The sequence below is a fragment of the Pelodiscus sinensis genome, chromosome 3 (assembly GCF_049634645.1).
Source record: "Pelodiscus sinensis isolate JC-2024 chromosome 3, ASM4963464v1, whole genome shotgun sequence".
Classification (NCBI taxonomy): Eukaryota; Metazoa; Chordata; order Testudines; family Trionychidae; genus Pelodiscus; species Pelodiscus sinensis.
The window spans coordinates 14707546-14725807 of NC_134713.1; the positions used below are offsets into that span (position 1 = coordinate 14707546).

The 18262-nt window shown below is 43.5% G+C and overlaps 1 protein-coding gene across 3 annotated transcripts in view; it reads right to left on the minus strand.

The window, feature by feature from the left end:
* Positions 1 to 15726, minus strand: part of UBXN2A (UBX domain protein 2A) — a 31474-nt gene extending 15748 nt beyond the window's left edge. Inside the window, exons 1-3 of one of the 3 annotated variants that reach the window (XM_075923416.1) lie at positions 15615 to 15726; positions 8682 to 8735; positions 5411 to 5546 (exon numbers count right to left, since the gene is read on the minus strand). In XM_075923416.1, the coding sequence (XP_075779531.1) occupies positions 5411 to 5546; positions 8682 to 8722 (177 nt within the window). In that variant the 5' untranslated portion in view covers positions 8723 to 8735; positions 15615 to 15726. Of the gene's footprint in view, positions 1 to 5410; positions 5547 to 8681; positions 8736 to 14844; positions 15081 to 15614 lie in introns of those variants that run through there. The other 2 variants (XM_075923415.1, XM_075923417.1) reach the window with 2 other exon arrangements.
* Between the last annotated feature and the right edge of the window lie 2536 nt (positions 15727 to 18262).

Sequence of the window (18262 nt, forward strand, 5' to 3'; positions counted from 1 at the left end):
TGGTCCATGGTGACTTTTTCAGCGGTCCACAGGAACATTGTCCAAAGTCACACGGCGTGAGCAGGCACCACCATTAGGTGGTTTTAAGCTGTGCTCACAAGCACGCGGCCCATCATCCACAGTTTCATCTAGGACGCAACTGCGTTGTGTTGCCAGTAACTTTGGTCTGAGGCTCTGAGCATCAGTGTAGCTGCCGCCATCGTGCTGAGCAGTTGCTGTGTTGTTCGTCTTGTGCTACATGTGCTGTTTTACAGGTGTGCTGTAGTTTGTTTATAATAGCAATGACAGGAAGAAATATCAAGTACAAGTATTCAGAGGAAACTGAATCTTCAGCTGCAAGAGAAAGGTGCAAGTCTGTTCTCTCACCAAAGCATCATCAAGGCTTTTCTTGACAAATTGGAACTCTGGATCCTAAGAGTTGAAGGCAATAATTTGGTTCAATTTCCACGTGTGGATGTCATGCTCAGGAAAAAAGAAGCCATTTGGATGCAAATTCTCAATCATTTATGGAAGCTACGAGAAATTCCAATGATACTGTTCAGAGGTGGATAGGACAAGGGATGGATTATCTTTCATCAGGAATCCATTTACAACAGATGTTAACAGTATTCCAGAGGATCTGCAGGAGGAATTCTTGAGCTGCAAAATCATTTTTCAGATGTAAGACGTGTACCAGCAGTCTCCCATAGAGAAATTTTGGGCCAGTGTGACCGGGAGTTACCCAAATCTGTCAGTGCACGCAGTCAGATTTCTTTTGCCATTTGCATCAACTTATACATGAGAGACTGGATTTTTGTGTTTGTTGCACATTAAGTCCAAACAGAGGAATCAGCTTGCAGTGGAAAGCAATATTCGTTGTGCATTATCAAGTACCGCTCCAAACACTGAAAAGCTTGTCAGTGAGAAGAAAATCCAAAAATCTGTTAATAAGAAATAAATTTCAAACCAAAATGTTCGTTGTCTGCTCTTTTTTTATCATATCTCAAAAAGGAGGTGGTCCACGAAAATTTTTTGATCGGCCTGGTGGTCCGTGGACTGAAATGAGTTGAGTACGACTGCTCTAGGGGGTGATGTGAGCGGGAAGCCGCCTTAAGCCAGTTCCCCATACGTACCGGGAGCCTGTGTGTAACCGTGAAGGTTAACCAGTGAACCCAGGATCATAGGTAAACTGTGTACATGATTACACTTTCACATCCCTGCTAGTAGCAGTAGCTTGCATGCTCACAATTTATACTGAATGTGGATCTCTAATGCAATGCTTCCAAAATTGCAAGATTTTACACATACAATGGAGCATCTAGTCTGCCAGGCAGGAAGTTTGAATTTGTAATTGCCTGTGAATACATATCTTTTCAATTCAGTGACACTTGGGCACAGGACAGTATAAGAGACAATATTACAGCTTCACATTAGGCTTCAATCCAAGTGCTCACAAAACAAAAATGTCATTTTGACACTAACATATTGCATTACTAACAATATACTTTGGGTATTTACTTCTACATGGAAGTTACACAATATGTAGACATGAGGCTACAAACATCTTAAACAGAAAAAGACTACACAAACTCTGAGAAACAACGAGAAATCCTATGGCGCCTGTGGACTACTTGTTTTAAAGTTACAGACTAATACAGCTACCTGCTTTAAAACTTTGATAAGCATGATTTTTCTTAACAAATAACAAAAGAATGGAAACCTGTCAGAAGCTACTAGTGCTGGGCAGAATTCTGTGGGGTTGGCAGCAAAAGCCAGGAGAAATTAATTGTATTGGTAGTTACTGGAGAAATATTCTAGTTTAGATGATGTGCAACCAATACTATCGCAGCAACTGCTTTTAGAAATACACAAGCAAGTAGACCATGGCACACATCAGAGTTGCATTGAACCACAGAAGAGACTCTGTATCTGACCACAGAATATTGTATGTTCACTTGCTTCTATAGTCACCAGAGCACGCGGATCTTCTAGTCATTGGTCCTGATACACTCTTTTCTTAAGAAAACAAGAAAATGTTCATAAAAGACACAGACAAGTTTGCTGAGAAAATGGAGACCAAAAGAAAAGCTCTGCGTAGGGTCAAAATCTTGTCTCTCTCAACAACATGAAGTAGTCAAAAAAAAAAAAGTTACCACACCCACATTGTCTTTCTAATATCTTGGGACTAACAACTACAACACCATTTCTAAAAACAGAAACATTTGAGAGAGTAACACTAAGAGAGCCAGCACTTCAAAGATGAGATGACACTGAGTAGACATATTTGCTAAGGATGCAGTTTAATCACTCAACATGGCCATTCTTCCTACTTGAGTAAAATTAATCTTAAACCAAAACCATCTAGTTACACTGTAACAATAGTCACCTTGTGACAATGACGGCTAATAATACACAATGATCTTATTTACAAGAAGAATCTTCTGCCCAAGCTGCTACAAAAGTATTAAAAAAACTCTACTTCCCCCAGACTTTGTCTACATTATGACTTTTGCCACAAGAGGCAATGCAAATGAAGCACGGATTTCCCACGCTTCATTTGCATATTCTCTTTACCTGTTTTTGCACAAAAACGGAATGAGTGTGGCTGTGGCTGTATTGTGGAAAAAGCCCTTTTTCTGCAAGATCCTTATGTCTCTCTGGGACAGACAAAGATCTTGCAGAAAAGGGGGGTTTTGCACAAAACGGCCACGGCCACACTGCCTGCTTTTGCGCAAAACCCCTAGAGCAAAAACGGAACAAAAGAGAGTATGCAAAAGAAGCACGGGAAAATGCTAATCCACACTTCGTTTGCATTACCTCTTGCAGCAAAAGTCATAGTGTAGCCGTAGCCTCAGATGTACAAACTGCAAAAACTATTCCACTAGTAAATTATAGGCAAGTTTAGGGGGAAGAAAACACTGTTTCTGCAAATTCATGCCATGCACAACAAGGACAAAGCATGTGTCCAATTGTTTTATGCAGCACAATAAAATCAGCTGATGCTATCAATCTGCTAGTAATCATCTGCAGGAACTTAAGTCATCCAAACGTTTTGTGGATGTTCTTCTGGCAAGTAAGTCTGATGAACAGCTTTCAAATGAACGCATGTTTGGTGCAGCACTGTCATCACAGAGTGAAAAATGAAAGATCCATAGGGATCTAAATTTCTTAAAATCTCAGTCTCCACATCAAAAAAGACAAGTCAGTGGCCAGACTCCCATCATGCGAGGAGAGTTTTTAAAAACATATCAAAAGAGCAAGTTGGCAAACAAAGATATGGATTTTTTTGCACATAGGCAATACATCAGATATTGGATTACCACTGTAACATGGGTGGAAAAAATATGCCTTCCCTTCCCTCCCCTCCCCGTCCCCCACACACTGCTGCCTCTATATCAGAGGCAACAGCACAGGGGGCAGGTGAGAGAAGAGCTGGCTTTTAAGATGGCTTCCCATAAGCACCAGCTCTTGCCCCTCCCCCCATGCTGCTGCCTCTGTGGAAGGCAGCAGCGTGGGGGGAGGGGGGAAGCTGGCTCCACAGGAGCCAGCTTCTGCCTCCCCACCAACTTCTGATACAGACGGGCGGGGGGGGGGGGGGAGAGAAGAGATGCTGTGTGCAACCCTTAGAATTAACTGATGAGCCCAGACTTAACAGCAGGTGCTTGTGGGGAGCTGGCTTTTAAGCTGCCTCCCGGCCCCTCCCCTGCTGCCTTTAATGCCATGAATTTGGGTGGGCTGAATACATAATCAACTGAGTCTTTTGTCAGAACAATCTTTCCTGCACAGAACTGTGCACATGCCAAATCAATGAAGGCTGTGGTAATCCACACATTTTTGACAGAGTTCACAATGATGAACAAGATGATAGTCATGTTGACTAAAAACATCAGCACTATTACATTTCAATGATACCTGTACACATTATTAGATGTTTGTTTTACCCTTTGAAGGCCCAAAGAAATCCACTGTTCAATCTTGAAATAACAGAGTCATCAAACTCAACTAGAATGCATGCAAATATTTTAAAGTGGTAATTTTGACATACTGTTGCCATTATTTATCCCCATTCCTATGGTAACGGCACAACATAATACCTCCCATGAAAGCAGACGTAATAAACATCCAAATGAAGTACCACTAGTGGGGGAATGTGTGCATAAAGGATACATTTCGTCTACCAATTTAGTGGCAGCTAACTCTTGCCTCCAACCAGCTGGCATGCTCTTGCTAAGAAGAGTATGGCACCCAGCCAGATTACACTCCTTTACACCTTTTACATATTAAGGCACACTATCAAGATCCTTGCCTCCTTCAAATTGTTCCTTGGAATTTCCTACGTCCAAAAGGCTTATTAACTCCTGTCTCTCCCAATCCCCGTGCAATGACAGGGAACATGAGAGAGAAAAATTAAACAAGACACAGGGAGCTAAGTACTAAGCATCCCACTCTGACATCTCATTTCTCATCTACTCGCTGTCCACCTAAACCTTATCTACCCCCAAATAATTTGCATGTAATCAATCAGTGTACAAACTGATTTAGCTAAATCCTTTCCATGGACACTCTGGGTGTATCTACACAGCAGGGCTAAAGTCGAATTAGCTGAAGTTGCAAAGGTTATGTCAACTGCATAGTTTAAATTGAAATAGCTTAATTCAGCTTTTGGTGCAGTCTACAAAGCAGGAAGTTGAAGGAAGAACACTTTTCCTTCAACTTCCTTACTTCCTCGTGAAATGAGGGTTACCATGTTATTTCGGAATAACTAGCATTATTATATAACGCTGCTGTGTAGATATAGCCTTTTACATTAGCGAAATCAATTCTAATCACAGTTGTTACTTTAACAGTTTTCTAGACACTTACGTAGCCCAAAATTGACTAACAGGCTTTTAGAATCACAGCTAGTACTGAATTACTACTTTTTAAAATTAGAAGTTAGAATGTGAGAAGACTTCACTATTATCCTCATTAGTATAGTGAAGTGTTCAAATAACTTAGGCACAGCATACAATAACTTCATTAAATTTTGGAGGGAACATGTCTAAGACATTATGGCACTATCACAACTATCCAAAATTCTTGGGTTGCATACTTCTCTCTGCTATTCACTGCAATGGCAATAGAAAGACTACAAGGAGGCAAAATGAAAAGCACCTGCTCTTCTGTATACTTTTCTGTAATTAGTGAGAACAGAAGGTTCACTACTCCAGTTCTATAGGATTTGGTCTTCATGTCAAACTCTCTAACATAACCAGTTGATTTCCACATGGAAGTCTGCTTGGTAGTCATTACTGGTACATCACCTTCACCAGGTAAATTAGGCAGAAACCCTACTGGTTTTCTGGAATTCATACCCAGCATGATAATCATGTGACTCTACTACAGTCAATCTTTTAACAAATTAAGATAAATTAAAAGGCTAAGCACTTACTTCATTTTTAACTTTAGTTGGTGGCATGCATATAGCTCCAACCTTCTGAGCTTCTTCAAAAAGGTTATCAACAAAAAATTCACAGCTTTGCTCAGTACCATTAAGATTCTGGTCATCAGTTCCTTTCTTACACACCCTACAAAATAAAGAGAGGTCATTAAAGGAGACATGTTAAAGGACACAAGAAACTCAGTACCAAAAGATCTTTTCCTCCTCATATCCCATGTATTTTGTAATGTTAGAAAAAACTGCAGCTATAGCAGCCTTGTGGACTATTTTAAAACACTTTGCTGCATTATTCTTTTCATAAAAAGGCTCAGCCTATATCAGATTCACATACCGTTCTTCTGACGTGCAAAGAGAGTATAAAGGGAATTAAAATTATCCACAATGAAGCTTCTAAATTTGGAATCTAACTCTATGAGAGGGTGTTTTCTCATCCTGTTACTATAGCAAGTCAGACAACTTGCACGTCAGAGTCAACTCTACCACTAATGAAAGCATTTGCAGTTGTCTAATGAGAGCTTTCATTGAGCCACTTTTTCAAAAATAGAAGAAAAATTCTTCGGAGATAAAATTTAAAAGTCTCTTATAAAGCAAAGATTTTTCTATATCAGTTATTCCCATATTTAGTTTTCTGGTTATTGTCCCTTCACCCCCCACATTAGGGATGTGAATGTTTAACCGGTAAGCACCACCTTTAATGGGTGAGGCTTACCAGTTAATATTAACCAGGGGGTGGGGGTTGAAGCAACACTGCGCCTGCTGCTGGCAGGGAACTGCTCCCCACCACATACAGGGACTGCTCTGGCAGACCCAAGTGCCCCACGGGGGGGGGGGGGGGGGGGGGGGGGGGGGGGGGAGAAAGAGGGAAATGCTCCAGTCTAGCTCACTCTCCCCCTTTAAATAGGTTAAACAATATGTTTAACTGGTTAACCAATTAAATGGGATTTTAGATCACTACCTAAAACTTTTGTGACACTTCTGATTTTTAGTATTGCAATTTATAAACCTAAGAAAAGCTGGCTCCCAGTCCTATTCTAGCCTATTGGAAATATACAACAGAAGGCTTTGATACTATGGAGATGAGCATGGTGTGAAAGCCTACAAAAACATTTTACTATCAAGTACAAATTTCCACCTACCATGCTTATGTACAGTGTAAAAGAACACAGACGTCTCTTTACTATGTTACCTTTTCATTGACTATCATGTTGATAATTCATTTGAATGACCTTTTTATTTGAGTTCTCAATAATCAAATGCTTCATGATCCTTCTGCAAAAAGCATTACTGAAAATCTCAGGCAAGTTTATTTTGCTTACTTCCATATTTCCATAAGTGCTATTTCAAACAACTTCATATAATCCCAACTCTCAGGAAAAGTGTCCTTACTTGTGTAAAATAAAAACTGAATTTCACATTACAATGAATGTTCATGAAAAATATATTGTTCATCTGAAAGGCTCAGTACCATAAATTAGATCTGTTTGTATTAACAAAAATCTTCATTGCAGCATTTGTATGGTATGACCAATATTAGCATAAACATCTTGTTCGATCCAAAGTCAACATTTTTAAACAAAGTAAATCAATCAAGAAAGTTGTAATAATTCAAGCTCCCTCTTCTCCATTTTCACATCATCATCAGTTCTCAAACTGTGGGTCAGGACTAGGGATGTCAACATGCAGTCGACTATATGATTAACCAATAAGCCTAGGCTATCGGTTAATCTTGTTGACAACACACATTTATCTCTACATGCAAAGAGGGGGGGAAGCAGGAGCCGGTGCTGACAGTAACCAGCTTAAGTGCCGGTTTCCCCCAGCACCGTCTCCCTTCAGCGCTGGCTCCACAGTGCTCCCTGTCCCCTCCCACCTCTGATACAGGCAGTAGTGTGGAGATTGTTGGGGACGGGGGGGAGGGGTTTGAGCTCCACATTGAGCAGCTTGTGTCTGTAGAGAGCTCCCCTCACGCACCAGCTCTCCCTGCCACTCTGCACAGCTGCCTCTGATACAGGAGACTATCAAAATATTTGTATTGTGTTTAAAATTTTTGTAAGCTGCCTCAAATATTTTAGAGAGAGAGGCGGGGTAAAAATATTTAAATAAATTAAGTAATTAATTAAAATACTTGTATAACTGCTAAGATTTCATGCAATTACACAACTATTCAATTACCTGATATCTAACAGCCCCAATCAGGACTCCAAAGTGGATCAACATCCTATTTTATCTGGGTCACCAGAGCTGGCTTTTGACTTGCTGGAGCCAAAGCAAAACCCGACAAACCAAAGCTCAAGGGCTTCAGCCTTAGCAGGCAGGGCTCAGGATTCAGCTCTGGGCATTGGGGCTCAGGATTCAGGCCCCTCGCTTCCGCAGGGCTGAATCTTTTGGGTTTTGCCCTATCTCCCAGGGAATCAGGGCTTGAACAGGCTCAGGCTTCATGTACTAATTTTTCTTGTCAGAAGGGGGCTGCGGTGCTACAAAGTTTGAGAACTCCCACACTACATCATTACAAACAATTGTCCCTCTTCTCCCTCCCCCCCCAAAAAAGATCCGATGACCTATAAGCATTTGTTAAGGCATTTACAGTATTTTTTCCATGGGCTTTAACTGGCATAAAAAATATACATTTTTACATATAAAGTAAAGGCTTCCAATGGGTCATGGGTCGAAATAGAAAGACACACAGATTTATGTAGGTATAAATGTTTGTGCAGCCACTTGGAAAGGTTCCACCCCTAGAATTTGTGACTGCAGTTATATGAGAGGTGCTCTGAAAAAGTAATTTCCCTCTTGTAATAAAAAAAAAAAACCCTAAATGTACATGGAGCGGACTGACAACATGAGCACAGATCTTCAATACAGTCTTTTTGTTTTTAATTGCAAGTGTTCCTCGGAGCTTTATAATAAGAACTCAATGATGTGGGATAATAGGAGCAGAAACATTTGCTTTAGCCAGCCAGTTAAGTTATGGCAGCTTTGTACTTCAAGAGGCAGTGAGAAACAATCTAACTAGAGATGTGCTGGCCTGAAAAGAAAGAGGTTCATAAAATGTCAACTGGAATTGTATTTCAACTTTCATTCCTGAAAGCAGGAGCCAAAGAAAACATGTGCATATCAAACAGTAGTCACTAAATCAATAACATTTTTGATAAAAGCTACAGAAGGTTAGCTTTATTATTAGTTAATAATTAACAGCATGTTGAATTAATAAAGAGACGGTACAAGACAGGCAGAACCATACAAAGAAAAAATAAGCACCTACCATTCTTCTTTTAAAGTTTCAATTTTGTCTACATCTTTCATGCTGCTGCTTCCCCTAATTACGAAAAGAAAATTTTTAAGAAACAGGGAAAATTCTTAACACCCTTTTGAAGGCTATAAATTGTATAAAGTTTCTCTATGTTTAAGAGAGATTCTGTGTCAATTCTTCACTTGGAAGATTTCATGTTCCTAAGTCACTAGATGGTTCTTTGTTTGGCTGGGACTTCTAATTTGGTCATGATCACACCAAGCATCTTTCAGCTTCAAACAGCAGAAGGAGGAATGTTGGATTATTACATTTTCTCGGTGCACCAAAAAAAAGCCATGAGAAACACTGAACTGATGCAAAAATATTCTCTCATTCTTATGCCAGTTTAGAAAACAAGTCACCCTCATTTTCACAGATTTAGTTGTAACTCATCCCAGGTTTTGGCAGCAGTACCCATCAGATGATAGCAGAAGATCATAATGTCACGGCAGGCATCCTCTGTAACAGTTTATTGCTAACAATGACCTTCAATTTAATAGTGTGCATAAGGAAAAGATGCAGTGTACTTCAACTTCCTCCCTTAGGGCTTCCCCATTTTCTAATAAATTGGTGCAGTGTCCTAGAAATTGTCTATGTCAAGTCACAATTCCTGTTCTACATGCAGCAAGAGACTAAAACCTGGATTTTCAAACACTAAACATACAACAGGATTAGTGTGCTGAGTAAACAAGACTGAAAAGCACCATATTGATCTTGTGCTATATTCTGGTGTCTCTACAAAGAGATATTAAACCACAAACACAAAATAAAAACACTGAAGACCTGACAAGCCAATAGTAGAAAGATTCCTAGTGAGGTTGAAATCATGTTTAAGGGCCCAGTCCTGCAAAGTGCTGGGCATCGCCTATGCTGAAAGAGCTCACCATCTTGTAGGATCAAGCTCTAAATCACCACACTGCACAGGTATTAGAATAGAATACAGGAAACAAACCACTTCTGAAATAATCAGACAGAAGAGTTAAGATCAGTGTTCCTCCCCTAACATACAGTTCACTTACTTTTGGAGCTTACCAGATAATGAAAGAATTAAAAAAAAAATCTTGGCAAAAATACATAAGTCTATTTAGTTAACCAAGCAGATACCTATGCTAAATCAGGATATTCATTTTCTCATCTTTACATTTGAAACCCCTATAAACATTTGATTTTTGTTTAGCAAAAATGCAAACACCCTCAAAAGTACCAAACAATCTATACTGCTGTAATAAAATTTCTAAATGCATTTATTCTTTTCTTTAACTGGTTATATTATGCAGTATTTATTGCATCAGCCAAAACACTGCATTTATGTTCTTTTAATAAATGTATAATGTTAAATGTCTTCCCTCGTTTTACAGTTCTGTAATAGCACATTATATAAGCAAAGCCATGTTACTGTATACAGTTTTGTTTCTGTAGTGCTCTACTGAAATTTTTGCATGTTTTAAATATTTGCATTATTAAAAAAAAAGTAAATTTACTTCTCCACATATCAAGTCTGAAACCCAAGTAATTTGACAGTAATGAAAAACTGAAGTCAAGATGTAATCAGAATTGTTATAGAACATGTGATAGAAGCAAGTCATCAAGACTAAGTTTCTACTATGCTAATGAGGCCTTGCACAAATAGAATACTGTATGCAAACTTATCCAGCTGTGAAAGACAACCTTGGATTTATACAAAAGGATAATTTGGACTTAAATTATATTAGCTATATTCATTTTATATTGGTATTTAGTGTGAGAACTCAAATTCTTTAACAGTAGGCAAAACTAGTGACTTTCACTTTAACAAACATTGTGACGAGGGAGTCGACAGTACAATGGAGCTAGCATTTAAGTTTGTTTTAATACTCATGGGGGAATTCTGTATGTGTGCAGAATTCACATCCCCCACAGATTCCCCCCCCCCCCCGCATAAAATCAATGCAGCAGAACTTTTCAGCAGAATGCAAGTTTAACATCTTTCTCCCACCAGAAGGCCAAAGAGAGGGCAGCTGGCTGATAGGGAGGAGAGGCTACTTATCTCAGTGCCCTGCCCGTGGAGCCAGATAAACGCGGGCACATAGAGCTGCACAGGCTGGGGATCAAAAGAATAGTGGAGGAAAATACAGGCTAAGACAGGGGCATAGGAGCTAGTGGGTGAGAGCATTGAGCCAAGGGCTGAATGGGAACAGGGGTGCAGGGCCACATGCGGGAAAGGAAGGAGGAGTGGCTGAAGGGGTGTTGCAGGGCCACATGGGGACAGGGAAAAGAGGTGATGAAAAGTCACATAGGGATTGGGGAGGAGGATGGAGGAAGATGAATAGGAGGGGAGGGGGAAGATGAATAGGACCATATGGGGATGGACAGATGTGCCTGACTGAATGGAGAGGCTAAGGATCAGCTACGGTCTGCATGGAGCAGTGTCCCAACAGCCCTCCCTCCAAATCCCCCAAAAAAGTATTCCATATTTCTCTCACTCTAACTCAGCCACCATCCAGGTTCACTCCCAGGCTCCTTCCCAGCAATTACTTCGGTCACCCCTGACTCCCACAAACCTATGCTCTGATTATGAGGTGTGGGAAATATGTTTCGCTGTTGTACAGTAAACTTCCGATAATCCGGCACCTTTAGGACCCAGGGGGTGCCGAATTATCAGATATGCCAGACTATCCAAAGGGATGGGGTGAGGGGATGCCACCCCAGACCCGTCATAACCCCCCCTTCCGATAGTCCGGCTCTGCCCCAGGCGTCCCTGATTCAGCTGCTGGTCAGTTTTAGCAGCGGCTGAATCGGGGAAGCTGGGGGCAGAGCAGCTCCAATGGTCTGGCTGCCCGGAGCACTTCCGGGTTCCTGATGGTGCCAGACCATCAGGAGTACCGGACCATCAGATGCCACACCATCGGAGTTTTACTGTAGTTTAAATGAATTATTACTCAGTTTTTTGTATTACAGGCAGTCCCCGACTTACATGGATCCGACTTACGTCGGATCCCTAGATACGAACGGGGTGAGGTAACTCCCGCACATGCGCAGCAGCATTCCCGGGGCTCGCTCACCTGGGTCCTAGGATCCTCCTCCTCCTCGGGCCGGCTCCGACTGGGGTCCCGCAGAGCTGCCGGGCAGAGGAAAAGTGCCTCCCCACGCCCGCTGCTCCCCTGCTAGCAACAGGCTGCCTCCTCCCCTGAGCAACAGGCTGCCGAACAGACAAAAGCAGCCTCTCTGCCCCTCCTCCCCTCTATACATGCCGGGCTCCCTGAGCGCAGCAGCGTCCCCGGGGCTCGCTCACCTGGGTCCTAGAATCCACCTCCTCCTCCTCTTCGGCCGGCTCCAACTGGCCTCTGCCTGCAGCAGCTGGCCACAGGGACAGGGATCCCGCAGAGCTGCCGGGCAGAGGAAAAGTGCCCCCCCCCCCCCCCCCCCCCGCGGCCTAGCATCCTGCACGCCTCCCCCCTCCCCGCAACAGGCTGCCCCCTCCCCTGAGCAACAGGCTGCCGAACAGCAGACAAAAGCAGCCTCTCCGCCCCTCCTCCCCCTATACATGCTGGGCTCCCTGGGCAAACAAAGACTCCACCAAAACAAACAAAGTGCTGGCCTCATTGTGTTAGCAAAAAAAGGACCCTCCTCCTAGAACCCTGGGTGGTATGTGGAAATAAAGCTATTAGCTCAAAGCATGGTGCAGAGCTGTTTGGTATTTGATGAGTTACTCCTTTAGTCCTGAGTTTGTCACAGGGACAGAAATAGATGTGAAATCTTCTGAACAGTGGAACAGACAGCAAAACAAACATTAGAGGGGAGTTAACCTTTCCCTATGCTATCCAAAACTAAAAAAAATGTTTGGCTAGAGTTTCCCCTACAATATGTACCAGTTCCGACTTACATACAAATTCAACTTAAGAACAAACCTACAGTCCCTATCTTGTACGTAACCCGGGGACTGCCTGTAATGTGCATAGTAAGGAATCTAATTGTCAAAAACATTTACTGAATCTTTTTGGTTATCTGTATTGTTATGGACATACATGCTTAAAGCTCTTTTGAAATACACTACCAAAAGAATTGAAACTGACATTATTGTGACAAATAAAATAGGCAGAATTTTAAAATAGCATACATAGAATTTTTAATTTGGGGGCACAAATTTTTTAAACTGCTCAAGATAGTTAAGACCAAAGCAGACTTTGAAAAGCTTCAAAAAGATCTCACAAAACGAGGTGACGGGGCAACAAAATGGCAAATGAATTTTAATGTTGATAAATGCAAATTAATGCATCATGCAAAACATAATCCCAACTATACTATAGTCCCCAAAATGTTGGGGACTAAATTAGCTATTATCACTCAAGAGAGAGATCTTGGAGTCATTGTGGATAGTACTCTAAAAACATCCACTCAATGTGCAGCTGCAGTCAAAAAAAAGCAAACATTAGGAATCATTTAAAAAGGGATAGAGAAGAAGACCGAGACTATGTTATTGCTTCTATATAAATCCATGGTACGCCCACATCTTGAATACTCCGTATAGATGTGCTCACCTCATCTAAAAAAAAGATATCTTGGCACTGGAAAAAATTCAGAAAAAGGCAACAAAAATAATTGTTGGTTTGGAATGGCATCAAAATGACTGGGACTTTTCAGCTTACAAAAGAAGAGACTAAGGGTGGCTATGATAGAGGTCTTATACAATCATCACTGGTATGGAGAAAGTGAAGAAGGAAAAATGTATTTGTTCCATAACATAAGAACTAAGGGTAATCAAATGAAATTAATAGGTAGCAGTTTTAAAATAAGCAAAAGGATTTCTTGGCCCAACGCACAGTCAACCTGTGGAAGTCCTTGCCAGAGGCAGTCATGAAGTCCAAAACTATAACAGAGTTCAAAAAAGAACTAGATAAACTCATGGAGGAGAAGTCCATACATGCTTATTAGCCAGGATGGGTCGGAATGGCGTCCCTAGCCTCTGTTTGTCAGAAGCTGAGAATGGGTGACGGGAGGAATCAGTTGATGATTACCTACCTGTTCTATCCACTCCCTCTGGGGTACCTGGCAATGGCCACTGTCTGAAGACAGGATACTGGGCTAGATGGATCTTTGGTCTGGCCCAGTATAGCCATTCTTATGTTCTGTGCAGAATTCCCCCAAAAGCAAACCAAAGACAAAAATCAACCCTATTCACACAAATTTCACTCACAAATCAAACTTCTGTTGGACATGTCTAGATATCATTAAAAGCTATACACTATAAAATTAGTCTGTTTCACAAAAACATGCACTTACACTTTACAAACTTTTTAGCCATCAAAACACACACATCTACATGTGTGTAATCATATCTGTAATTCATATCTTTACATCCTCACATGTCTCAAGTCCATCATTTAGACTCCAATCATGAGATTGGGACCTAAAGCTACAAGTTCTTTGGTACAAGGGACCTGTCATATGCATCCCTGGAGCACATGGAGTAGATGCACTATTTAAGTGTTTTCTTTAGGAAGAGGAAGTAACAGAGGCATAAGTTGATGAGCATAAACACTACCTACTACAGCAAACTCTTGGGAGTAGAGACTATAATTTTATGAGTACCGATCATTTGTATTTTAACACTCTTAGAACCTTAGTCATGGACAAGGCCTTCATTGTGCTAACTAGATACTGTATTAACATAGAACAAAAAGACTATCCCTGCCACACAGAATTTACTAAGTGAGAGACAAGAGCTGGATGCAAGCACAAACGGAAGTACAAGGAAAATGAGACAAGTACCTCTTTATTAGTAGAACTCTAATAAAATATGTTCAATTTTTGGTTTTCCTCTACATTCTAGACCAAGGAGTAAAAACCCACAAACTTTTTGTTTTTTTAATACAGAAATGTTGCTGGCAACAAAACCCCAGCAAAGCCTTCACCAAAACTTATCTTCCACATTTTCGTTATAGTCAAAAAGTCACTGAGAAAAAGATCAGTTTTGACTAGCTCCAGTTAAAGTGACATGTATGTGATATTATGTTATCCAAATATAGAGCAAGCTACCCTAACCTTTCACCATGCAAGGCTTCAGTCCTAACACGATCACATAGGCGCTTTCTAAACTGTAAAATGCAACAAAAGAAGTGGATACAACTCCGACCTCCAAATGCACATTGCCAGCTACCTGGGTGATGTGGCAGCCACACAAACTTCCATAGTGCAGACACTGCCAGGGCCATCACGGAACTCAGATAAGACTTGTCTTTAGCAGCAAGCCACCACAGCTCTAGCAGACTCTCTCATGACTGATTTGTAGTGCGCTACTGACATTGAGCCAGCTAGGCCTGGTCACCCAGCAGTCCCTTGGATGGAAAGCACGCAGGAGCACAAGGACATGTTGCCTTATCACGTCTCCAAGAATAGCCAAGGACGAGATCGCACTATGCAGAGCGACAAAACCGAAGGGAAAGGAGGGAGGGAAGAACCGAGCTGCTCATCATGCGCTGACACCCATCCATCCACAATCCCTCCCCCTCCCCAAACAGCAGGGCGGGCAGTTAAATAAGCCCTGGGCGGGAGCCCACGAGCGCTACTTCGGGGTGATACCCGAGACCCACCCAGTGTGGGGTGCCCGCACTTTCTAACGCTCGCACATGCGGGAGAAGGGAGGGTTTTGCTTTAGGCCTCGCGGAGACTCCAGCGAAACTCCTCGCCCCCAAGCCCGGCGCGTCTCTGGCTGGCGGCAGGTGCCCGCCTTTCAGGCCGCCCCCCTCAGGGACCAACAGTGTCAACTCGACACAAAGTGCAGTCACGCAGTGCCCGCCCCACACACACACCCACCCCTCTGGGCGCGCCGCCCCGCACCTCAGCCTGCGCCACGCGGGGCGAGCAGCGCGCCCCCGCCTCCCCCCAGCGCGGCTCTCGCTGGAAGCGCAGCCGCCCCGCGCCGCTCACCTGGCGCCGCAGCCAGCCACCGGCCGGCCGAGCAGGGCCGGGAGCCCCCTTCCTTCCGCCCGCTCGGGGGGGCGGGGCCCGCTGCGGCCTCTTACCTCACGTGACCTGCTCTTTGTCCTCCATTGCTCGGCGGCGGTTACAGCTGCCTCTTCGCTCGCGCGCCTCGGCCCCACTGGCGTCCGAGCCGTGCCAGGGGCGGGGCGGGGCTGGGATGGAAGGTGGAGGCTCGTTTGTGCCTCGAGTCTCCTGGCCCTGGTAGGGGTCTCTGGACCCCCCCACGTGAAGGGATTGTGAGGCTCAATTCCTGAGTGTACAGCGCGCTGGCCCCTCTCCTCGGGGGCATCAGATTAGGCTCGTGGCAAATACGTTCATGGGAGGAGGCACCAAAAGCCCCTGAGCAAAACTAGAAACCCTCACACGCTTGGGAGCTGCACTGGGGTTATTGGAAATTAGGGGTGCGCACCCCTTGGCTTGAGGTTGTTTCCGTTACACACAGGGTGTTTAGTTCAATGGCTTTTTGCACCCTCGCCCCTGGAACAATTGTTCCGAGGCCACTGCTTCTGGAATAGAGAGCAAGCAACCCCCAGTGCAGGATGTGAGAGGAAGGGGACTAGGAGAGTGCAGTGAGGGGGCACTTCTGAAAATAATTATGCATACTGTGGAAGAATTCACAAATAGATGCATGCCCTTGGTCCTGAAAAGATACTGTGAACAGCCATGGAAAACGTTATTTTTCTAAACATCGGTGCGTGCAAAAGACTCCACCACATAGTACACCAGACAAAAGCTAATTTATCTACTGCTGAGGGAGAAATTGTTCCCTCTAGATTTGTACCTCCACTTCTAGGAAGTCATAAGATAAGCAATGAAGTAATTTAAAAAGCAGGTGTCTCTCTTTATTTTTTCAGGACCCTGCCAAGAGCCACAAGGCTTGTCTGTAGTGGAGATCGTTGATCCCCCTGCAGAGTCCTGGGGACAGTGCATAGAGATACACACACCCCCACCAGGGTCACAGGGATCAGGGATGTGCTGGCAGACAAGCGGAGCTGCATTGCCAGTGGTGGTGTCAGCTGGACCTTTAGCCATTTTAAATCATCTGGGGGACAGCAGGCAGGCTAGGGAATGCTGGAGTGCTAGGGGGTCAGCAAATGGACAGCCTCGTGCAAGGAGAACCCTGCTTTCCCAGGAGCTACTACCAGAGGGGGTGCCTTACAAGTGCAGCACCCCTATCTCTGCACCACCCCTATCTGTGCACATCCCACTCTCTCCCCCACCTGCCCTTCTGCCCCCTAAACTCCTCTCAGCCTGCAGCCTTCCCCCCATCCTCCACTACCACCCTCTGTCCCAGGTCATAGCTTACACCTAGCACCCAGACACCATCACGGAGCCTGCACCTTTCATCCCTTCCTGTACCCACATTCTCTCCCAGAGCCCAACCTATCACCTTTCCTGCATCTAAACTCCTCCCAGAGCCTGAAACCACTCCTGCACTCCAACCTCTTGCCCCAGCCCAGAGCCTGCACCCAGCACCCAAACACCCAGAACTCACATCCCTCCCTGACGCAAAACTCCCTCCCAGAGCATTAGGAAGGTGGTGATGGGGAAGCTTGACTGGGGGAGGGTGCGGGCTCTGGGCATTCTGGCCACCACCAAAATTTCTGCAAACCTGCTGCCCCTGACTGCAGCCTATCTGCTGTGGAAGTGTCTGTGCACCACTGTGGCACCAGTGGAAAACACCAGCAGGTACACATATCTTTGAAAAAAATCTGCATAGACACAGGTGTCTGCCCACCTAGGGTTCATTACAGAATATCACAATTTTAATGCAAATGGTATATCTTTTTTCCCAAATGTTCTCCTGATGTGGCTAATGTATTTTGTTGTGAATTAACCTCTCCATTTCAGATAGAACTATTTAAAAGGGGAGAAAAAGCAATTCTTTTTTGTGGTCCTGGCACAAGATGTATTCTGAAAAGCAAACGTGACAGGCTGATGATGCACACAGCCAGCTTTATTTCCTTATCTGAACAGGAGTAAGCAAAGCATACATGAAGGTACATTCAGAGGCAGTTTACAAGGATGGATAAATATTGGCTTACTCAAAACACTATATCCAACAGCACTGCAACTCAATGGGAGTATTTGTCAGCTATGGAAGGGGCTAAGGGGCTGCAACCAATTCGAGGTCTTTCCGACTTTGTGTTGGGCAGTGGCTGGGACTGCAGTAGAAGCAACACATTGAACTCTCTGGAGAATAGAATGGCTCTCATTTTGCTTAAGGGACTAATTAAGAACTGGCATTGACATATTCCAGAAGGAGTTCTGTCTGGGCTTTGTATAGTACAAAAAAACTGCATGCTAACCGCAAACTAGTGGCTTAAGGCTGGGGTTCTCAAACTTTTGTGATACTGCGAACCTCCTCTAAGTTGCTGATGACCCCCGAGGGGTTGGGACCCACAGTTTGAGAAATGTGGGCTTAAGGTTACAAAGGGGATGCAAAAAAGAAGAAAGGAATGAGATAGAGAAACTGTAAGCATAGTCTTTAAAGTGCTACATTGTCCTGCATTTTGTAAGCATAGGAGTCTTCCTTCTTTATACCAGGCTGTGACTTGAATGCTCTATCTTGCTACTTCAAGAACTCACACTAA